The 24,938-nt window shown below is 37.4% G+C and overlaps 2 protein-coding genes across 2 annotated transcripts; both read left to right on the top strand.

Annotated features, from left to right (window-relative positions):
- Positions 1-47: 47 nt before the first annotated feature.
- On the top strand, positions 48-3,331 carry mettl6 (methyltransferase like 6). The gene is made up of 5 exons (XM_026370812.1): positions 48-560; positions 1,088-1,222; positions 1,433-1,603; positions 1,820-1,961; positions 2,394-3,331. Exons 1-5 carry the CDS (start codon positions 252-254, stop codon positions 2,546-2,548), a joined length of 912 nt encoding a protein of 303 aa, XP_026226597.1. The 5' UTR covers positions 48-251; the 3' UTR covers positions 2,549-3,331.
- Positions 2,598-19,867, top strand: LOC113168975 (CD209 antigen-like). Its single transcript, XM_026370082.1, has 12 exons — positions 2,598-2,682; positions 9,983-10,157; positions 10,512-10,598; positions 11,368-11,673; positions 11,885-12,076; positions 13,334-13,485; positions 13,757-13,869; positions 14,554-14,673; positions 17,642-17,718; positions 18,303-18,395; positions 19,386-19,555; positions 19,745-19,867. The coding sequence occupies exons 2-12, from the start codon at positions 10,091-10,093 to the stop codon at positions 19,865-19,867; spliced, it is 1,500 nt and encodes a 499-aa protein (XP_026225867.1). The 5' UTR covers positions 2,598-2,682; positions 9,983-10,090.
- The last annotated feature ends 5,071 nt before the right edge of the window (positions 19,868-24,938 follow it).

The raw sequence follows: 24,938 nt of genomic DNA, 5'->3' as shown, positions 1-24,938 counted from the left end.
CAAATGTGACCGAATTTATTTTTTGATTCGACACGGAAGGTTTTAAGTAACGCACAACATGGACGTTCACAAGTAAAACGCAACCTGGCTCAAAAGCTTTTAAAACTTTAACTTAGTTTTAGCATAATTTATTATCTCTGAAACTGAACTTGGTGTGAACTAAGATATTTTGCTTTTCCATGAATTAATTCTTTGTAAAGTTACTGATAGAGGCGAAGAGGCGGCAAAACGCGAGGCTTTTTAAAAGCAGCATGGCGCTTACAGGTAGTTCGACAGGTGAGTGTAAGACGACACCACCTGGAGAAGACGAGGGATCAACAGACCAGATGTCCCCATGTGTCCCGGGACAAAGTAAAACCTCCACAGCTAGAGCTTTAACCCAGGAGGAGCTGGACAGACTCGGCAGTGAACGGACTCTGGTGTCCGACTTCAAACAGATGAAGTTGGAGAAAGAAGCTCAGAAAAACTGGGATTTATTTTACAAACGAAACACGACGAATTTCTTTAAGGACAGACACTGGACAACAAGAGAGTTTGAAGAGCTCAAAGCCTGCAGAGAGGCGAGGAAGACATTCTCTAATAAATGATAATAACAGGACAAGTTTTAGACAACATGTTATTTTGTCCTATCTTGTTTCTCTGACTTTAATTTGTTAGCTTAGATAAGTAATTATCAATGATCAGTTTTAACATTGAGCTGCATAACTGTCAGTTCTACTTCTGGGCTAAAATAACCTTAAAATGTTTTGTTCAGCTTCTATCAAGCTGGTAATTTTGCAGGTAATCTATTTGGCACAGTTAAGGCTGGTTGGACAGCATCACGAGCTTAATAGAACAGAATTTCACACAGATTAAATCATTTGAATTTAGATAATCCATCAGTCAACAACATGTTTTTTTTACTTCCAATGTAAACCTACTAATGTTAATTTTATAAAAGGTGAAAATAGTCTGTAAAGAATCTCAGTTCTCCAAGTGACGTTAGCTAAATCTATTTCTGATGACTCAACTTCCAAATATATATGAAAATCTCAGGATTAATGCATCAGGAACAGAGATAAATAATAGTGTCCTTCCTGTTTTACAGTTCGAGTCCCAGAAGCTGGTTCTGCTGGAGGCAGGCTGTGGTGTGGGAAACTGCATCTTTCCTCTGCTGGAAGACGACCTAAACATCTTCGTTTACGCCTGTGACTTCTCACCACGAGCTGTTGAGTTTGTCAAAGTAAGATATTCTATATGTTTCCATTAAAGTACCTTAAAGTACATCATTTGTCAAAACAGTTGGACCTGGCTGGGTTAGTTTGAGTTTTATGCCTATTTCTTTATAACAATTCAAATTAAAATAGTTTAAAAGAAAGTATGCATTAATTATTTGCTGAAGCTATAGTAAAGACCACAGTCAATAATAGAAGTGATTTTTTTCTGTTTGTAGAAAAACCCTCTGTATTGTCCTGAACGCTGTTGTGCCTTCCAATGTGATTTAACTAAAGACGATCTGAGGGAAAATGTTCCAGAGGGCAGCGTGGACGTCGTCACCCTCATCTTTGTCCTTTCGGCCATCCATCCTGACAAAATGAACGTGGCTTTAAAGAACATCACCAGGGTGAGAGAGGTTTGAAGGGAGATGGGGTTTAATGTGATGATTACTCAACTTTGGGAGATTTGGTCCTGATCATTTACATAGATACACTGTATGTAATCATGATACCTCCTCACACGTTTACATGCACATAGTCTGTGTGTGAATAAAGAAAAGGTACAAATATTCATGAACACAAAGGTTTTTAATGTGGTAGTTTAATTTATATGTGGTTTTAAGGTGCTGAAGCCTGGAGGCGTTATCCTATTTAGAGACTACGGCCTGTACGATCATGCTATGCTCCGATTTAAAGTCGGAAGCAAGCTGGGAGAAAACTTCTACGTTCGGCAAGATGGAACCAGATCCTACTTCTTCTCTAAAGGTTAGTAAAGTTGTTTTTATATTTCTTTGTACATGTATGGAGAAATGCTAGAGAGATTGATAAAAAGAGAAAAAGACAGTATTCTACTGTCTAAAGCAAAAGCAGCTTAAAGATGTTCCAGTATGTTCAATGTGTTTTTTTTTTCTGTTTTATTTTATACTGTTCATTACGTGACCACTAGCATATTTGTTTGTTTAACTTAAAACATTATGGATCTTTGTCTGTCACAGAAGTGTTATATGATGTACAGTTCAGCCGTTTATTATGTGACCTATACAGCTGTATGTACAGACATCACTACATGGAAAAACACATCACATCACATCTTATAACCAAACACACTGATCTGTCTGCTCTGTCATATTAATTCAAATTCATATTTTCCTTCTCCATGATTCCTTCCTTCTGAAATTCTCACTCTGCTGCTTTCAGAGTACCTGTGCGAGCTTTTTGAAGAAACAGGCTTCCAACCTGTGGTAAATGACTATGTCCTAAGAGAAACAGTCAACAAGAAGGAGGGACTTTGTGTTCCTCGAGTGTTCCTGCAGAGCAAATTCATCAGGAAATGCCAGTCACAGAGTCCCTGATGTCACACGACCTCTACACAGACTGAAATGTCCAGCTGTGGTTTTACACCATTATATTCCTTGAGGAGTTCGTAGCCATAATGTTGCTGACATACTGTTGGTTTTGAGTCCTTCAGGCTGCAAGGGAGATGCAGGTGGGTAACAATACTTCCTCCCACTTATTAACTACTTACTGACTATACACAGCACGAAGGAGCTGCGAACAGAGAAAGACGGTGCTTCTATTCTTACAGGTGGAACTAACATGAAGCATAAAGTGATGAGCTGGATAAATAATGAACACTTTAAAGTTCACATTTCATTGCCTTTTTAAAACTCTTCTCTCAAGTGGCAGCATCACTTTGACAAACATACATAAATATATCTGCACAGTTCATGTGTGTTGGAGGAAAAACAGTAAACTGCCTCACTTAGACTAAAGTATTTATACAATGTTTTAGTCTAAGCAAAGGTTTTTCCAGGTTATTTAGTGTAACCAAGAGACATTTCTTGACTTCTTTGTAAGCCTTCACTTATTTTTCTCTTGTGTTCTATTGAAATTGTTTTTGTTTTTGTTTTTTTCTTATCTGTAAATGCAATTTCTGTGGATGGTGAATTCCACACAATCTGTTTTTTCTTCGGTATAGTGTTGGATACGTTGGTAACTTGCTGATGTGACAATGCAAATAGAAACCAGATTGGTACTATTTTAATTCTGTACATCACCTTGGCTTTTTTAAAATTTTATAAATTGCATAAATGTTACTTTTCACAAAAAGCATCAATACATAGAAATGTTGTTTTTTTAAAAAAAAAAGGACATAAGAGTGACTCCTGTAGTGAAACTCAATTACTGAATGCCTAGACAGACCACCAGGGGGCCTCTGGCCACAAGTTGAAAACTAACCCTCATATAAAGTAAACCAAAAATAAAGATAATATTCAAACATGTACAATAACTGAAATGATAAATTATTATTATTTTCCAAGTAGAGGACTGTTGGTATTGATTGATATCAATCAATCAATTCAGTATCAATAACAATGAAACAGTCACTAAATGTCTCATCTGCTGCTGTTTTCTCAAGTTGCAGTGTAGAGTAACTAATGAGCACATGATGTGTGACTGTCACTACAGTTTCAGTTTAGCCAGGTTGTATTAACATGGCAGATGCTGCAGAGAATGATCTACATTAAAACCTGTCCTCGACTCGTGAATGTTGTACTTCCTACAGATTAAACTTCCTGTAAGTCTGTGTTAAAAATAATATACTCGTAGCAGCAGAGTCCTGATACCAGAGGCTAATACCAAAAAAACTGTCACCACTCTGCCTGTGGAACAAGGTCATACTGCCACAAAGACAAGGAAAGGAAGACATACCCCACAAAAAGAAATGTAAATTAATTTAAATGGCAGTGAATTAAATAAAATACTGCCACGTGCATATTAGCAGATTTACATGTAGTGCTAATGATTTGACAGGAACATATGGCTGATCACCTCAACAAACATAAACACCAACAAGCTGCCTGTCTACTGAGCGGAAAGTGATCAGGGTTTCTGTGGTTTGTCAGCCTTACTACACACATGCTTCAAAGAAAAGGTGTCACCTTCTGTTGCTTTCTGCTGATTACAAAGTGCGATTACACAATATTTAATATTCGCAGGTGAGCTCCATCTGAACACCATCTAGTCTCCAGGATCAAGCAGGTTAAAGCTGCTGCCTTATTATGACTTTGAGGGGAATATTATCAATACTTTAATGCCTTAAATACATAACAAAGGTAGTTATTAAAGGAATAATGGTATAATTAATGTCAAAAATGTACTGCCTACTGTAGATGCTGCTGTAATATGAGACGACTGTGGTGAATCGGTTACAACTGAGCTGAGCCTCTTTAGTGTGCTAGACACATGGCTTCCTGTTCAGAAACACCAAAAAGAGCCCTCAACATGAAGAGAAGAGTTATCAATTATTCCATAACAGTTTGAACTAATGAATTTAAATAAATAATTGCATTATAAGTCATGGAAGGAATTCAAACCACAGACACCTTTAATGACACAGCAACCAGAAATGACTAAGTATTTAGCATGGACAAAATATTAAGCACAGTTTACAATAGTATTTAATAAGAGGCTCTTATACTTTACCTTACGTTGTTATCCCAGAGGAAACCGATTTAGAGCAGGAACCTAAAAAATACCTGGGATCTGGGGTCATCCACACATTAAAGACAATGCTCATCATTCTACTCTAAGTGCTGGTCCAGTGTCCAGTGCACGTTTTCATATACAAGTAAATTCTGTCATTCAGTCCATAATAAACAGCAACATGAATACAAGAAGCCAGTAAAGGGAACATGCCAGTCTATGCAGTAGTTGATGTATTTCACACTGGACTAAAGTGGTGGACTGACATGCAGGTTTTACTAACTTCAGCCAAATCACTGTGTTTTTTTCCACTGGCTCTTTGATCCTACTTGTGGAAGTGAAAACTCTTCTAAGATTCAATGAACCAAAAGACAATCATTTTTCTCCACAGTTTAAAAGCCCTTTAGCAATAATACAGAAACACACGTAAAAGCCATTTCCCCTTTAACATGACTAAATAAGTAATTGTAATCTTCACTTTTAAACAAGACACAGTGCAGTTCAGTTTCCTGTCCTGTGGTTTGGCTGTACCACCTTCTTCTAGTATGGTAACTTAGCTGAAACATTTCTTCTTGATGGGTGTGACAGCTGGTCCTGCTAAAAGAAAGGAAATTCACATGTGTGCAGTTTGCACAACAGTGACTTCTGACACTGTCACACAATCAGCTACAGGATCACTATGTACACAGGCAGCTCAACCTCAAATTATTATCTATGTTGACACGAACATCATAAGACAAAAAAGTGAGACGGAAAACACATTGTAAAACTGAAACTTTGTTTTATTTCAAGTGAAAGAAATAAATTGATCAAAGACTAAGTTTGTCTCATTGCACCTTTATAAAATATTTCATATTGTGGTGCACTCCAGTTGTTGGAACAGTGTGATCCTTTGTGAACAAAGCCAACTCAGTCAAGACGAGATCAGTCTGCAAGAGAGTTTAACAGTGTCAGCGTAGGAAAGAAGGAAAGAAATGCAGCACTTCAGATTGTACTGCAGCCGTGAGCAGGAGCCATTTTAAATAAACTATCACAACTTATTGTACTTTTACATTCAAAGGAGACAGATTGATAATTTAATTTCTCACTCTTGTGACGGTACCTTTAACATTGATCCTGATGAAATGCCCCATTGCCGACGCTCCACCGTCACATGCAGCCTTGCATTGAAATTGTCCGTTGTCTTCTGGCGCCAGGTTAAGAATTTCTGTCACAACCTGTCTGCGTCTTATGTTGCCATCCATGACCGTCTCATTTACTGTAGTTAAGTACTTGCTGGGGTCAGTCAGTTCAAGGACTGTGTTTTTACACCATACAACATGCACCGCACTGCACTGTTTGAAGTCATAATGTGCTTCACAGGATAGTTTGACCGATGAGCCTCTGGAAGGAGTCAAGTTCCTCTGTGGGTAAAGAACCTCTAAGGTCACTAGAGCACAAGGAAAATAGTTATTAGGCAGTTTCCATGTCCACACAGGTAAATTCATCATGTCTGAATTCTCTGCAGAAGAAAAACAAACTTAAGTCCACATGGAAAAACTGCATTACTAATAAACGGTTAAAGATCAACTCAGCACTAATAGTTTGGGGTCTACTGGCGGTATCAAGACCTTGGTTTCACTAAATTACAAGATGAAAGTTACCAGTGGAAGGATTTTCATCTTATTTACAACTGATCCAAGAGCTCAATAAAGACATTATCAGTTTGTTGCCCATTTCTCACTCATAAGCACGGAAAGATTTCTATGTGAACAAGATGTAGACAAGCACTTGATGCAATGTGGAACACAAAACACGTGGATCAGAAATGGGTTTCATGCCCTTCTGGTAGGAAATATGTTGGGATGGCTGTAGAAACTTGTGCTAACTGTATTGTGAAGCTTGACCTAAAACTACTTGTAGACGCAGTTATTTCCTCTATTCTCGCAGCTTTGATTTGAACCAGGTTAATAAACCTTTCAGATGAAACTGACAGATTTCTAATACTGTGGTCTATTGTATTATTAGGACTGAAGTGTTATTTGCGTCTGACACAGACAAATCTCGTATTAAGAAAAACGGTCAAGAAGCCTGAATATCAAAGACTGTTCACTAACCATTGTCCTCGGCAGATGACGCACACAAAGTCACCACTAACAGCCACACAAGTCCAGTAACCCAAGTCATTCTCCAACACATGGCAGACGGTTACAGTAAAGATGAGCACGAGGACCACAGCACGAGTTAAAAAAGGCAGATGCAAGCTGAAAGTATCGCGACCCCGAAACTCATTTCACATTCACTGAGAAGCCTTAACACCTCTGTCTGCTAACAAAAGTGTGTCTTCTATGTGGGTGGAGGATGCATATCTGTATAGAGCAGTGTTTCCATTCTCTCTGACCACTAGAAGCATAGCACCTTTTTTAAGCTTTGAAAATAGCACTGAGCTTTGCACGAAATGCACTGCATAGTAACTTTGATTCCTTGAATGCAGCAAAATAGCATCCAAATAACAAATGTGGTGAGAGGTGGGTTTAGTTTGCACAGCACTCTTCATAAATTATGGTAATTCACAGCAGGTCACATCAGCATTAAAAGAAACGAGTAGGAAGAGTATCACAGTGTAGATGACTACAGACATGCTAACGTCTACGTCAAAGGAGAGCTTCAACTGAACTGAAGACATGAACACAGGTGAACAGAAGCAGTGTGATAAAGTTAAAATCACAACAAAGAAATGTTCCAGAGAACCTCAGAGGCTGATAAACGCATCTGTCAAAGTTATGAACAAGCATTTGGATGTTACATTATGTTGTCTCTGTCGGCTTGATACACGAGGGGTTAAAAATACAGCAGCAAAGTTAAAACTGTTATCCTGAAAACAAAAACTGCTGTGAGTATTTTATATATATATATATATATATATATATGTATATGTATATATATATATATATATGTATATATATATGTGTGTGTGTGTGTGTGTATATATGTGTGTGTGTATATATATATGTGTGTGTGTGTGTGTGTGTATATATATGTGTGTGTATATATATATATATATATATATATACATAAAATGTAAAACTTATACCACTACAATATATCATACTATCATACTTCTTGTAATGTTACACTCATTAACTGTGTAGCCTTTAGATTTAAATGTAGTATAATTATCACAGTAGAACTTCCTGGGTAGTAAAAAGTAAGAAACGTATTCAAATACAATGTCAGGCTGCACCCCCTGCTGGGAAAACCAAATCATCACCACTGGTACATTACTGTACTTGAGACAGTGGGTACTTGTAAATATTGTACTTTTACTGCACTGGAATAATTTGATGACCTTGGATACTGTTACTGTTCAGAAATTTACCTTAATAATGCAAATAGTGTACATGTTAGTAAAAAGTTAGAATTGGAAAATATAATTATTAATAATATTATTACAAATAGTTTTAATGGTACTATGTATTGTGAAAAGCCTGAGAGCAGCTATATTCTTGGGGATGGTGGAGAGCTATTAATGTCACATCCAGTCTAACTCATCATGCCGTACAGGGATCCAGTGAGGACACCAGACTCATTGAATGCCCTTTACATGTTAGAGAGAGCTTTAGGTATCATTAAGACAAAGCAGCGATCCTCATACCACCCACTGCAGATAGTATTTTCATACTGATAATGATACTGAGCAGCTTCCTCAGGAGTGAAGCGGACTGCTTTCACTGTAGTTATTTGGGTTTTTGCAGTAATATAATGCATCTGGCACATGTCGATCATCTGGTACTTTTTGAATGTAAAAACTAGAACGAGGCACCGGTTCTCTAACTTATTCAGCAGTAAACAACATTAAAATGTTAGTTTTTCTACATTTCAACATGATCTGTGTGAGATATCATCACCGCTGTTGATGTAAGTTGTTTCACTCTCTCGGTCTTAATGTCATAGTTGTTTACTCATCATAGGTTACCCACTCAGAAATGTTGGGTGAAAATGTCACTCAGACTAGAGACTAGGCAACTTGTGATCCCAATGTGGAAAATCACTTCCTGCTCTGCTTCACATTTATTGTTGAGTGAAATGTCACTGCAGCTGGACCAGGAGAAACTCTGAACGCTGTTCTATCTGTTTGAAACCCACTCAACATCCATTAATGCTTTCCTGTGGACACAGCTTTCTTATGAACTGTATTAAAAGCCACTGGGATGAAGAGGATCAAAAGAAATTCTACAGCTTCCCTAATTGCAAACAGATCTTCACACCAAGGCCTGTCCTGGTAAAAAAGTGCCATGATGCTGATTTAATAGAAGAACTGAAGTTGCTCCAGCCGATCACTACGCTACAACTGGAGATGTCACTTGTGATTTCTGCAGAAAACAGAAAGCTCTCAAATCCTGTCTGGTGTGTCGGGTTTCTTACTGTGAGCTCAATTGCTACGTGATTACCCGTTTTTGTCACATCACAATGAGCCTTCACATGCACGCAGCTAAATTTGCACCCTCTGCAATACTTCCAAGATTTGACATTGGTTTTGTCGGAAGGGATAGAAATAGATTAACTGTGAACAACCACTAGTAAAAGGAAGTAGGCACACTGGCAGATTTTATCAGTTTCACATTGCTTTTTTGTGACTGGTGTTGCATTTCCAAGTTTTCTGTATGATTAGAACTTTATGTCAAAGTAAGGTGCCAGAGTTTAAGTTTTTGCTGTGTTCATTAATTCAACATGAACATTTAAGCGTTAAGTTTGATGTTGATTATTTAAGGTGTCAATCATGTGAATTGACCTGCAGCACCACGATCTACAGACCACCACACTTCCTGAGAAGTTGGGACTTTTTGTGCAACAAAAAAACTAAAATTGGTGTGATATCGGTGATTGTAAATTAGTTTGAGCCTTTAGTACAAAGAAAAGATTTTCTGTGTTTGCATTGGGTTAAGCTCAGGGATAGTTTGTCTAAAAATTCACACATTGTCATCACCTTTATTGATCCTGAAGGGAAACGTACCTGTCACAGCTGCAAAGTAAAACAACAGAACAGAATAAATTAAGAATATAGAACAAAAATACATAATAGATAAATAGCATAATAGTAATTGTAGCAATATACAACTGGTGATTTACAGTAAATAACAAAGCTTGTGAGCTCACGAGAAGCACTGAATTGATCTTTGTATCCATGACTAATGTCTAGTGCAAATGACTGATGTTGAAGTCCATTTTTGGTGTTGTCGATTTTTATTCTTATCTGACGTCAGTAATGTTTTCCACTACTCTTTTTTGTTATCTGTGGTTGGTGACAACACTGTAAATAGGAAAGGAAGAATCCACCCCCACTCCTAAAGGAAACAATCTGTGACTACACTATAAAATAACAGTTTTCAAAGCATTCTCACAACACTCTCGGGGTAAGAAGATTAAAGATGGTGCAATATGTGAACTCACCAACTGAAAGGAGAGATAGGGAGGAGACAGAAATGTGCCACTCAGGTCAGAATATCTTATTTCTGTTGTATTTTTCTCTTCTTAACAAATCTGGTTACATGTTTGCAGCACATGAATATTAATAACTTTTACATTTCAAACTACTCATTTTTATTAGAGGTCAGAATCTCTGTCCTCTGTCACCTGTTGAGTTACAGTGTGTGCATAGATAAAAATGTTAAAAAATAATAATAAATGTCTGTCTGGAATTAATATGCATATTTGCTGTAAAGACATTTAAAGGTAAGGTAAAAACGAAGTAAAAGAAATCATTGCTGTAGTGCATGAAGTAGTCTAATTGGCAAAACTACAGTGAATGCAATTAGAAAGGAGGTATAAAGATGTGTGTTTTTTTTATAGGAGAGACAAAGATCATCAGGTTGGTTGGAATCGGCTTTGGGCTGCTGTGCATCATACAGTTGGGTCTAAACGTTTATCTGCGGCCACGTAAGCATCATACATGATCCTCCTTCAGTTGGTTTTCCTTTCAGTCTCCTCTTCATTTGCTGAAATACATGTTCAGTTGTGTTACCTAAGTCTAGTATTTACCTTTTTCAATCTGCTATTTATACTTTTGCTCATTACACCTCCTGCAAATCACAGTTGCAAACGAAAGGTTTATGTACAATAACTAAACTATATACTACTATAACTAAAAACATGGTTACAAAGTTACATATTGTATTTTTAATTTAAAATATCACATAAAAACTGTTTCTTTGCAGAACAGCAATAGCCCAGTTACTTTCTGGAGTATCTATTTGTATAAAAGGCAATAAGCAGGGACATTCAGAATCCACCTCTCAGATCTGTACTGTAAGGTCACCTGTCTGTCTGACAGCTTTTGGTACCCTCACAAAGTTGAAGACATCACAGTGAAATATTGTTTGGTGGAACAGAGAAAACCATGTGTTTGAGGTAAAAACACTGTTTACGTGAGAAACAAACAACTGTTAGTGAGCTCACCATTCCTCAAAATAATCTGTAACATAGATAACAGTAAGAGCTTTTATAACCAGCAGTGATGAGGGAGCAGGAGCAGTATTCATGAGTTCTTCCTCTTCCACACTTTATGCTAAGCTAAGCTAATCACCTCCTGGCTGCAGTGTGGTACTGCACAAAAATACTCCTTTTAATTTAGAAAGCAAAAGTACTTTTCTATTTTACTTAACGTGTGACACAGAAACAAACATCTAGTCTGTTTTTCCTTCTCTAGATGCGTTTTCCAAGATGTCTGACAACAACTCAACTTACAATTCTACGCTGATGTCACCTGATGATGTTAGAGCTCTGATATTAGAGAGAGACCAGCTGCTTCAAGATAGAGATCAGCTGAATCAAGCAAATAAGGAACTGCGTCAAATCAAAGACCAACTTGTTCAACAGAAAGACCAACTGGAAAAAGAAAAGAGCCAGCTTCAGAATATCAACAATCAGCTGAATGAAAAGAACAAGATGTTAAATGAGAAAGTCACCAAACAACGAAATCAGATAGAGGGACTCCAGACCACAATCGCAACAAGTAAGTGATTCATTCATTCATATATACTTTGTGATACCATGAGAGAGGGTTTAGAGAGGGTTTAGAGAAATGTTGGCTGACTTGTCAGCTGGTATCAGTAAACATGCTAGAAGATTACTGCAATTAGAAGAAGTACTAGCTCAGCTGTTGACCACATTACATGGTGATGGTGTTTAATATCAGTCCTCTCATATTACTCTTCAACTTCTAGATAAAGAACAACTGGATGAAGAAAAAAAGCAACTGATTCAAATGAAAGACCAGCTTATTCAAGATAAAGTCCAGCTGATTCAAGATAAAGACCGACTCTCAAATGAAAAAACGACACTAGAGGGCATCAACAGAGATTTAACAGAAGAGAACAGGATGCTAAATGAGAAGCTCAGTGATAAACATCCCATAAGTAAGTGACTTTACATAAGGTCCAAGGGTCTATAGGTTGTTTCAGCTGTTTTAAATTAAATTAAAACTATTTTCTATAGCACCATTAATTAAAGAATTATTTTACATTCAGTATGTATTAAATATGAATGAACTATCCTGTCTGGCTGTATGACCGGCATGGCAGAACACGATGTCCTCTCTTGCCTTGTGATAAATGCATATTCTATTCTGTTATGTCCCTTCTTGTCCTTTTTTGTTTTGAACTATCCTGCACTCAGCTTGAATTTATTCAATTCAATTCAATTCAATTTTATTTGTATAGCGCCAATTTACAACAGAAGTTATCTCATGGCACTTTACAGTGTTTAAGGTTTAAGACCTTACAGAAAATATTTATACAAAAAATTATAGAGAAAACCCAACAATCCCATTTGAGCAAGCTTTTATTATATTTAGGCCCTTTATTATCATTTTTCATTAGCTTGTTTCCTTCTCTTGTGTTTGAGAAGTGACCTAGCTGGTAGCGATTTATTTTGATGGGTGGGCCCTGTAATTCTAAATCAATAGGGTTTTTTTATTTATTTATTAATGAAAGAGGAGCACAGCAAACATCATATGTCTGTTTCTTGTCCTTGTCTTTGTCTCTTGTCCTTTTGTAAGGCGTATATACAGTCTCTAAAGTCACTAAATGTTAAATCAGCATACACATGATGCACACAGACTCTTCTTTCTATTTGATTATATTTCACTGGCAAAAGTGTGTTTTTGTCCTGAGAACAGTTGTAATAGAGAGTTGTCAACAAATACCTGTTTAGGTTTTTCCACTCAGATTCATCTGAATTCTACAGCTCCACCAGAATGTGCCTGGGGAAAGAAAGGTAACAGACACAACTGAAGAAGACAGGAGAGTCAGTGCCGGTGTTCATTCAAGTTGTGTTTGTTAGCTGTGCAATAATTTGATGTTACATTAGAATCGACAGAACTGTCACAGTCTGCTTCTGTGGCTGTTCACTGTTCAATGGCCACACTCATTATACCCTCTCCATAAACGGAGCCAGAAAGTTCAGAATGATATGACATCTGCAGTTGAGAGATTAAGGTGGGAAGCAAGCTGGAAGTGACTGAACTTTCAGAATAAAAGTGGAAATGAGTGGTGATCGTGATCATATTATGTCATCATATGTCTGGATTGTTGGGTCTGGCCCTGTGGTGCCTGCCCATCCTTCATTTTCTGTACTGTGTTGTCTTGATATCTCCTGACCCGCGACTCTTCCAGAACCTTGCATTAAAGGCTGTCCTCAGGGGTGGTGGTCATACATGTCCAGTTGTTACCAGCTTTCCTTTACGAGAAACTCTTGGGACGTTGCCAAACAAGCCTGTGAGGAGAAAGGAGCTCATTTAGTCATTTTAAATCATCAGAACGAAGAGGTATTTTTCCCTGACTTTATTATCCCTAAATCACCTTGGCATTTTGAATTATTAATACATTTAATAATTACAGTATTATTAAATACAGTATTATTAAATAAATACAGTATTATTATTTATTCATTCATTTCTTATTATTCTTATTATTAGTATCTTTGTGTGGCATTGTCCTCTCCTCTCACCTGTCTGAAATCATCAGTGTATCTAAATAAATCCCTTTATTGATCACCTCAATAACTACACATTTCTACTCCCAATTTCTTTTCAATAGAAAGTTGTTCGCGCGTTTGCTGGTGATGCCGTATTATGGATAGGCCTGAGGTGTAAAAACTATGCATCGGGAGGGATCTGGGAATGGGTGAATGGAAACCTGGAGACTTTTAGGTACCTTTTTTTATTTTTAATGAAATAATATTGATCTTAACTAAATGCAGTTTTAACTGGTACACTGGTCCTACCATATTAAATTGCAAAGCATTTTCTTTATTCGCCAAAATCTGCACCAGATTTGGGGAATGTTTAGCCACAAACACAAATTAAATCCAACATGATTAATGTTGAAAAAGAAAACTTCCATGTGTGGGGTGAATACTTTTAATAGGCAGTTTAGAACCACCAGGCTGGAAGAGCACAAGCTTAACAGGAATCTAAATGCTTGAGGTCAACAAGTAAAACACTTGCAGGTTACACAATGTTTGTTGGGGTAACAGAATAAAGGCTGTGCACAGTGCATTTCAAGTAGACTAGATGCTAATAAGGACGTTTTAAACATGTTTAAATTTGAGGACTGAAAAATAAGTTCTTTAAACAACGGACAGAGTAAACTGAGACCGGAGACCAGAATCTAACTTTAAGAAAATGTAATGTTTGCAAGGGAGCAGCAGTTACAATCACAAAAAGCTTTTGAATGCTGCTGCTCATGGGAGAGGCATCTCTTAGACCTACTAGTGCTAATGAATAAAAGGTATGAGCAGGATCCTACATTCAAATGTATTATGTACAAACACAGCTAACCTGTCGTTACACCAGCAGCAGAACCACTCTAATGGTGTTTGTGTTGTTTTATAGTTACTGGAATCAGCCGCATCAGAACAATTACAATGAACCATACAGTTGTGTATCTCTTCATCATCTTAACTGGAACATATGGAGCTCAGACAGCTGTCAACAATACCATAATAATTGGATGTGTGAGATGGAACTTTAGACCCAGTCATATTTACAGTATATAAACAGTGGCAAAAAAATATGTGAACCTTTTGGAATTTCATGGCCTAAAATAATAACACAAAAGAATTCTGATCCTACATGTACTACTACTACTACTACTAAAAAATAAATAAATAATAAGAATAAGAATTATTATTATCATTATTATTATTATTATTATTGTTGTTGTTGTTATTATTGTTATTATTATAAATTTTATCCACATTGTATTTGTTCTTCATTGAAATGCACCTCTTATCATCTTATGTTGTATTGTTATCACCTTGTTTTTTCCTCATGTTTATTTTAAGTTACACTCAGCAAAGTCTCGTTGTTTGTTGTTTTACATTTTATTAAACATACACACATACACCTCTTTATAGGAGGTGTGTGTTTGCTAAATGTCTTCTTGTTCTTTTAGATAACCTTAAATAATAATACATAATATCATGGGATGTAACATAGAAGATTTGACTGAGACCTTGAAATATTAGGCAAATGTTTGAGTCGTATTAATTGCTGTTGTCCACTGGAGAATGGCATTTAATATTTTTATCTTGTAAAGGGAGCAGAGCCGGAGCTGGTTTTTATTCATACAAATACTCTTGACAGGAATCAGCCTCTCTAGAATCCTAAAAATATTTTACATTATTCTGTTTTATAATTTACCTCATCAGAACTTGTTGTATCATTTGGAGAGGTTTTCACTCCTGTTTGATGTCATGTTTTTGTTATTTATAAGAAAATTAAATAAAAAAAGTTTAACACAATTTATATAAATTCTATTTTTTCTGTTGTACTAAGGTTTTAGTGTTAACTCTAATTATTACAGTGATGATGAAGGTTTAAAACAGGTAACACCACTTCAGAATCCCCTCCAGGGATATAAAAGAAATACTGCTGTTATCACAGACTGAGACAGAACTTGCTGTAAAATTGGTGGCATATATCTTATACACTTATTTCTAATATTGCTGAAATACTGAGCAGTCTGTTTGTTTATGACTTAAATCTAAATCATTTTAACTGTCAGTTAACTCATAAGCATAGTAAGTAAACGAATAATAAGAATTTTCCCATCAGTAATATTCAGAATAATTCTGCCCTCATAATGTCCAATCTGTGTTTCACAGAATTCACATCTCAACTTCATTAATACTGGTTTCTATTACCAAGAACCACAGTTGTTCTTTTACCAGCACAGATAAGGGAAACAAATCCATACAACCTGTCTGCAGTTAACAAGGCTGACTTCATTCCAGCTTTCACTGCACAGTCAGCTGTTCAGCTACCGGCACTTACAGAAACCTGGGTCACTCCACAGAACACGGCCACCCCAGCTGCATTTAAGTACATGTCAGCTGTCACAGAACATGACTAACTTGATGGCTTAGGCGCCTTACATTTGCTTTTATTGAACTGTGTTTCTGGAGCATGATTTTCCCCTTCATATTGTGTTTAATGTGCTTTTTAAAGTTAGAAATTTTGAAAAACTCCCAACAACTTACAGTGGCAGGAAAATCTATGGAAACCTTTTGGAATTTGATGGTTTTCTGCATTAAACTGCAAAACAGATCTTTTCTGAACCTTTCCCTACACTTAAAAGCTTTAAAACAAATCTTGTAACTAAAACAGCGCTATCTATTGCACTTTGTAGTTTTTCGTCTTGGGTTAGATATTTGCTTTGTACTTCACTCATAAGTCCCTCTGGATAAAATCGTTGGCCAAACGACTAAATGTAAATGTAGTTCGATCTCAATTTCATCAGTCCACAAAACATTTAGCCAACACTGCTGCACAGGGTCAGTGTGCTCTTTGACGAACGTCTGACACGCAGCAGTGTTCTTTTTAGAAAGCAGCAGCTTCCTTCCTACTGCAGACTCATGACCACACTTCCAATGAAGCCTTCATATCTTTGTTTGTCTCTCTGGGTTGTTTCTTTACCTCACTGATGAGTGTTTGTTGTGCTCTTGGGGTCATTTTGACTGGTCGCCCACTTCTTGGTAAAATAACCTCAGTCCCAAAGTGTTTGTCCAACTGTGACTGGTGAATTTTTGAAGTCTTTGACATTAGTTTGTAACCATTTTCCAGCTTTATGTAAATCGATAATTCTTGATCATCCTTAATCCTCTGGAAGCTCCTTTTTCTGAGGCATGGCTCACATCGGTGTATTCTTCTTGTGCAAACTCAAAAAATATGAAGTGACTTTTCTCAGTTAAAGTAGCTCTAAAGTAGCAAGACTCCAGCATAACATAGAATAACAGGTTCACATACTTTTTCCATTAGCACTAGGTTTTTATGGTTGTTCTCAATAGAGACACAAAAGGTCAGAATTTGACTATGATTTCTGATTTTATTTTAGGCACATTATTTGTTAATACTCTTGACTTAGATAAAGATCAGATCACATTTTATGACAAACTAATGCAGAAAATCATAAAATTCTTGCCATCGTATTTGTTGCTGCATCACTGCTCCATCAGTTCATTTTATTGTAATGTATAATATTATTTAAACACAGTACAGGAGTATAGAACATAAAAACATTAAGGGGTGTAGCAAAGCAGGGGCTTTCAGGCAGACTGGCATGAGGTGACGGAGACATTTGGGTGGTGTGGCACAAAAACTGTGACATAGTGTTCACAATCATTGCTTTAAGGTGTTAAAACCTACTGATGCTGAAAACCAAGCTGATGTTGTTTGTAGCAGTGAACCAAACACATCAGTAGCACGACTTCCTGTGGGGATTATTTATTTTTCAGTAGAAACAGCTGTAGACACATTCACTGGATGTTGGAGTCCATTAATGGTGAATAGCGCTGTGCTTTCTTTTTATGTGGTTGGTGACACAACCATCTAAATGGGAAATGATGAATCTACACTTCCCCATAGGAACCAAAGAAGCAGCTGATGACTAAAAACTGACTTTTCAAACATTAGATTGAAGAATGGAGATGCAGCAATATGTCAATTCATCAGCTGAAGGAAGAAACAGCGCACAGAGCAGAGAAATGTGCCAGTCAGGTCAGAATTTACCTTTCAGATTATTGCAAAACATTTTGTGTTTCTTTTTTCAACCTTCACATTTTTACTTTTCATAGACAACTTACAATTTGTATAAGTTTCAATTAATAACATTTTTTATTTTATAGTGTGCAAACAATTTGCTTTTGAGAAGTTCAGGTTGTTCTAATATTCTGTGAATTTAACCTATGTTGCTTCTTTCTTATTTTTAACAAATTACATTTATTATGCATGATTATAAATATGCTTTTTAGTCAGACTAGTCACATTTTGTTAGATGGCAGCTTATCTATTGAATTTCTTGATGAGCAATATGCAGATATATTATATGTTTATTTAATTTAGCAAATTTCTCAGTAAGAGAAAGTTAAAGTTATCTCATACAAGATCTGTTATCTTAATCATCTAATCATATTCCATTATCCAGAGACATTTCACACCTCAGCTGTTTAATATTGGTTAATTTGTCATTGAATTGTAAACACAGCTGAATTTAAAAACTCAGTCTAAATCACAGAAAAGTGCATATTTAAATGTGTGTGTGTGTGTGTGTGTGTGTGTGTGTGTGTGTGTGTGTTGCACAGGAGGGTCCAGAATCTTGCACATAGTTGGAATCACCTTTGGTCTGCTGTGCATCATTGTGTCCATTGTCGGTATTGTTCTTCGGCTAAAAGATGGTGAGTGTCAGTGAGCAAAGTCAGACATCTGTGATATTTTCATGGAAACAACAAGAAAGAAGAAATAATATGGTATAATATATAATATACCTGAGTTTAATTGTGGTCAGATGAATTTAAAAAAACTCAGTTTATTTTATTTTTTGTTTGTTAATTTGTTTTGTAATCTTAATTTTTCAACAGGAATTTCACAGCAGGAGTTCACAGCTGGACTGAAGGTTTCTAAGGAGCAGTGCACAGTTTTCTAACATGATTAGCTGAAGTTGGATCTGTTGTATTCGAAGCACATTAATGATTAGTGCTACAAATGTTTGAAGACATTGTTGTGTGCTGTTTTATAGAGGAGTAATGACCCGATCGGTGCTCTAGTTCCTGGATGGACATAATAAATCAACCCATAGCTGACGTTCCTGAAATAGAAGCGTTAGGTTACAGGGGGCTGAGGTGAAGAAGGTGCAGGAGTTTAAGTACTTGGGGTCAACAGTTCAGTGTGATGGGGAGTGTGGAAAAGATGTGAAGAGGCGAGTGCAGGCAGGTTGGAGCGGGTGGAGGAAAGTGTCAGGAGTGTTGTGTGACAGAAGAGTGTCAGCAAGACTCAAAGGAAAGGTGTACAAGACAGTGGTGAGACCAGCTCTGCTCTATGGGTTAGAGACGGTAGCAGTGAGAAAGAGACAAGAGGCTGAGATGGTTCGGACATGTTCAGAGGAGGGATAGTGAGTATATTGGTAGAAGGATGTTGGAGATGGAGCTGCCAGGCAGGAGGACAAGAGGACGACCAAAGAGGAGATATATGGATGTTATAACAGAGGACATGAGGTTGGCTGGTGTTAGGGTAGAAGATGTTCATGATAGAGTGAGGTGGAAAAGGATGATTCGCTGTGGCGACCCCTGATGGGAAAAGAAGAAAGAGAAGAAGAAGCTGACGTTCCTGAAAAAACTGACATGATGTATGTTCCTTGTACGTGACTGACCGTGTTCTATTCAATCCAGGAGCAGGAGCAGGAGCAGGAGCAGCGATCCCAGCCTGTCCCCCTGGGTGGAGCAGATTATTGTCCAGCTGTTATGAACTTTCCTCTACAAGAAGCAGCTGGGATTATGCCAAACAAGACTGTGCTACTAAAGGAGGTCATTTGTTGATTTTAAATGACAGAATGGAAGAGGTAATTGTGATTTCTCTTATTCACACATTATAGTGTGTCCAACAGTTACCTGTGCACTGTTTAAGCAGCCTTTTCATTAAGAACACTTACTATACTCTATAGTGTCAAATAAAACTATCTACTAGTCAGTCTGAAATCAACTGTAACCACAAATGATGAAGGATTTTCACTGCAATTCTTTCCCATCAGGTAATTGTCCATGCTTTCGGAGATGGTGTCAATCTATGGATTGGCCTGAGAGGTCGCAGGTACATGCCCAGGAACTCAGGAAGGTGGACATGGGTGGATAATAGTCCTCTGACCTATGGGTAAGGCTTTTTGAATGTGGTAGTTGATTAGTTAAGGTGTAAGTCAAAACACAGTCCACAGTTCAACCACCAGTGGGGGAATTCTGTCCTGTTTGAGGCTTATTGGTGTCTGATTTGTTTAGTGGGGTATACTGACTTTGTGTTATCTGATAATTTTGTGTCTTGTATTATTTACTTACCCTACATAATAAAAAAGAAATAAAACGACCTTCAGTAGAGGAACGAAGGTTGAGGAACACACACACCACCTAGAAGAAAATCATTTTTTATTTTATTTGGGTTCTTCTTTGTGTTCTGTGGCCGTGCTGCAGCATCGTTCCATGTTGACCAAAGTCAGATCTGGGCCACAGTTATTTGCTATCTGGGCAGTATGTGTCTACACAGACACAGTCAAACCAGAACTGTTTCACACTGTTCCACCTTCAGAAATCCACTTAAACAGGTTTTGTGTTGTTTTGTAGTAACTGGAATGATCAGCAGCCAAACTTCAAGAGCTGGGATGAAGGTTGTGCATATGTAAACAGATGTGCATCACCCTGGAAGACCTGGTTTGTGGACAACTGTCAACGCTATTATAATTGGATATGTGAGAAGGAGCTGTGAACCAACTAGTCTCAGTAAGACAACATACATGCCTACATGCACTCACACACTTGTGGGCAGATTTTATTTAATGTAAAAATATGTCGGTGGAGATTCTCAGTCATCGAGGAAAAGATATCTGGAAGCTGACTCATGTCAACCGGACCACTCATACAAGTCAGAGGGAAGTTGGTAGGAGGCCACAGAGTGATGCTACAGGTTAGTTTCACTTTACACCTGATCAGAATGGACTTGTTAGGTGGATAAAGGGGTTTTAAGACAACGTCTCCAACCTCCACTGAAGCAGGATGTTGACTATGGCCTTCCTGGTGTAAAGTGGTCATGATTTTTCTGGGGAGAGCAGTGTAATAAATTGGATTTGATTGAATTTGAGTTTGTCATGTTCTTTCAATAATTAGTGAAACATTTCAACCCAACACGTAGGAACTCTGGTTGTTCATTGTGTTACTTGAGAAAGAAGGCAGCTTTAACCAATTTTCTCAGAGATATTCTTTTGTGTTTGATGTTTGTATTTCTTTCTGTAGTCCCTCTTTCTGACCCTTCAAGGCTTTAGGCCTAGTAAGACATTTACAGGGTCACTATCACATTTGTTTGACACTGCCCACCACTTTATACCTTTTGGTGCAGTATATTTTATTAATTTTAAACAAGCATTCAACCAGATCACTGGTCACTTGAGAATAAAGTGAAGAGAGATGTTGTATGTCTGTGATGGTTAATTACAACAGTTTATAGTCACATCTTGAATGTTTCAAACACAATTCCATTTAATTTATTGTTTAGTTTTTGTTGTAGCCTTATTTATCAAAAAACATCACAAACATGACCAAAAAGAAACAGTCTGCATCCTGTTTACTTGTCATTATCTTACACTTCACACCTACACATCATACCTGATGTAATGCAGCCGTTCTTCAGTGTTTTGTTTCACTTGTAATGAGTTAGATGAATAGTGAGAAATTAAATTATCAGTTCAGCAGAGGCTAAGATATTCAATGTCAAATTTCCACATCACAGGATGATCCCATGTTTTAACTTTATGGTGTCTCTCATGAGACTTATCCACCTGCTACATTGTGAGTGTTTACTACAGTTTAATAGTTTGTGGACAATGGAGCCGGTCTGTTCCTCTGTCCCAGGACTATGAAACCCTCTATTCTACATCCACCCACCACATGTCTTCGTCCCCTTCAGTCAGTACTTATACCAACCAGCTCAGCTGTGTGTTCTCTGCCAGGTTCATGCTGAAGATTTCAGTTCTTGCTGATGTTTTGGATCCTTGTTCTTGAACCTCAGCATCTGTATTAGACTAATGATCCCATGTTAAAATATCCAGATTAATCACATTACTAGTTTACAGTGACCACTAATAACAGACCAAACTGAAATCATACAGTTTCTGTGGATGTTAATGAACACATAAATTATGTCTGATATACAAAGTGATCTGTATTTAATATGGATGATGTGACGCTATTCTTAAAGGCATTTAGACAAAAACAGTGTGAAACAGCATAAGCAGAAGAAAAGAAAACGGTGAAGTAAAATTAAAACAGGATGTGAAATCAGAATAGAAGTAAAATCGTGTCACAGTGTGGAAACACAGTAGGTGGTATAGACGGTCCTGACGTGTGTGTTGGTGCTGTTTTTAGAAGGTGAAACACAAACTCAGCACAGAAAGACTACAGCTCTCAAACTAGTAATTCCTCTGCTCACAATATCCTATTTGAGTTTTTTAAACATTTACCTTTCTGATTATTTCTTCAGCATTTCTGCATTTTTTTCCTTTTTATTAGAACAAATAAATCTTTATATTTCTAATGTATTTTAATTGTTATTTTTTTCAGTTTGCAGGTATTTTCATTTATAGCTACTCTGTTGAGTTTCTTTAATTAAGTGCAAATATTTTTGATTCATCTATTGATTCTTTGTCTATGTCTAATGAAACTGAATCAAAATAAACAAAATGTTATCCAGTTAGAGGTTTATCATCATGTGTGAGGATGCAGATTGTGTGTGTGTGTGTGTGTGTGTGTGTGTGTGTGTGTCTTTTATGTTAGCATGTCAACCAACTTTGGGAAGTGGACATGGGTGGATAAAAGTCCTCTGACCTATGAGTAAGGCTTTTTGACTGGCTAATGTGGATGAGAGCTTAAAGTGACATATGCTGCAGTAAATGTGTCCCAGTTATCTCTGTTGCTCACACTTGATAAATTAAGAAATGGTAAAGTTGCCCTTATATGAAACACACATATCTAAGAATAAATCAAATAACCTAGAACTAGTCACTTTTGCCCGATTTGCAAACAGTGTTGAGTTTGCAAGCATAAATCCACAGTCTGTAAAACATCTGTGGGTCTTCTACGTCACAACTGTCATAACTGTCTTTTGCTGATCCACCATCAGCAAATCCACTCAGGAAGGTTTTGTATTGTTTTGTAGGAACGTTCATGACCTGCAGCCACTGTGGCTATGAGATCTGTGTACAGGCTGATCTCTATGGAAGACCTGGATTGTGGGCACCTGTAAAGAACATTATTACTGGATGTGTGAGAAGTAGCTTGAAACAACTTTAATTAGCTCAGGAAGGCTTTTTGTAACATATTAGTTAAGTTTGACTCACTAGAGTCTTTTCCCTGTGTGAGTCATATTTTCCCAAACTGATATATAAAGCTCACTGCTGCTTTGTTGTTTCAAGTTTACATTCATGAAACTGACTTTTCACCTCAAAGTGTCAGTAAAACCCACGACCTCATCCAAACAGCCAGTTGTACCACCTGCTGGTGACCACTAGAGGGGGTTATTTTATTCTTTTAGTAATATTATATAAATATATATATAAACATATTTGGTGAAGCCAGGAATCAAACTCCTTCCTCCATTTAACTCTATCCTCTGCAGCCTCTTCTCTCACACTCACTAACATCATGTCCTCTCTCTCTACATCCATAAATCTCCTCTTTGGTCTTCATCTACACCTCCTGCCTGGCAGTTCCAACCTCTGGTAGAAACCACCTCAACCTGGCCTCACTCTCTGACTTTATCTCCAGAACGTCTAACATGGTCTGTCCCTCTGATGGACTCACTCCTGATCCTGTCCATCCTCGTCCCTCCCAATAGAACCTCAACATCTTCAGCTCCTCCTGTCTTTCTTCAGTCTCACTGTCTCTAAACCGTACAGCATCACTGGTCTCACCATCGTCTTTTTTCCTCACACAGTGTTTTACCCAAGCTCCTCCAGGGCTAGAAGGAAAAAGCTGCTGTCTTCACAGACTGAACTTAACGTGCACAGAGGGTGGAGTGCACCTGCACTTTCTGCAGTAAGTTGCTTCGGTTTGTGCCTAGAGGTAAAATACCAAAATGTTTAATTCAGATATTCTGAACATTGTTGGATCCTGTTTCTTTGAGGTGTCCCTGAGAAGAACAGTATGTCCCTGTTACTCATCCTGTCGTCCAAAAGCAGACAGGAAGTGAAAAAGACAGGCACACATAGGTCAGGTGCCTAACCTCAAAGTGTCCATCCTGTTATGTAACATCCACAGCAGCACCCACCCTCCTGTGCTGCTACACCCAAACTGTTGCAGTTAACCACGACTGAAACAGATAAGGGAAAAATACTGTTACCTGTTCACTGTCTTTACTTTCCAACTTAGGAGTGAGTTCAGCTTTCTGAGTAACACAGCGTGACTGAGGTTAAATTCTCAGAGTTTTTCAGTTCTACTGTCAAATTTGGGACATTTTTAGGAATTTACATTTAGTACCTGAGGAGAGCAGGTTTAAATAAATGTAAACTGATAAAGTAGATTCACTTGTGCTGTGAATACAACCAGTGTCTGACTGGTGAACACACCACACTACATATTGTTACCAATACACACAGTTACAATCCCAGTTTAGCCATTTAGTTCACACTCTTATCCAATGTTACTCACAATGAAGCCAAAAGCAGAAGTAAGTTTTATTTCTTAGATCTTTAACATGACTCACATAACTAATGTCAGTGTGAGGAGGAGAATCAGGTGAAGAGACGGCTGCAGGACAGTTATTGTTTGTTGTTGTTGTTCTCGTGGGTTTTCAGTGACTATCAGGATTCTGCTGACAAAGTCGTGTCCTGGCACATCCACATGAGGGCTGAGATGTTTTCAGTATTTACAAAACTGTAAAAGAGAGATGTGATTAGAAAGATCTGAGAATGTTACATAACCCTCATATTTTAAAATGTTTGTTCTCATTTCAGTTCTCATGTCTTTAAAACTACCACAGGTTAGTTAAGTTAATGCGTCAGTTAATGATGACACATTTACATGAAGACTAAATATGAATATATTTACTGTATATCCCAGTTACGCTGTAGACACACGACCAGGATGATTAAATGACTCTGTAATGTGAGAAGCATCAGTTAAAGTTACAAACACAGAATCAAACTGTGACTAAGCTCTTGACATGTTTTAGCCATTTGGGTTTGCAGC

Source organism: Anabas testudineus, chromosome 16 (assembly GCF_900324465.2).
Source record: "Anabas testudineus chromosome 16, fAnaTes1.2, whole genome shotgun sequence".
Lineage (NCBI taxonomy): Eukaryota > Metazoa > Chordata > Actinopteri > Anabantiformes > Anabantidae > Anabas > Anabas testudineus.
Note: the sequence above shows the minus strand (reverse complement) of the source record. Positions and strands in the feature narration are given on the sequence as shown.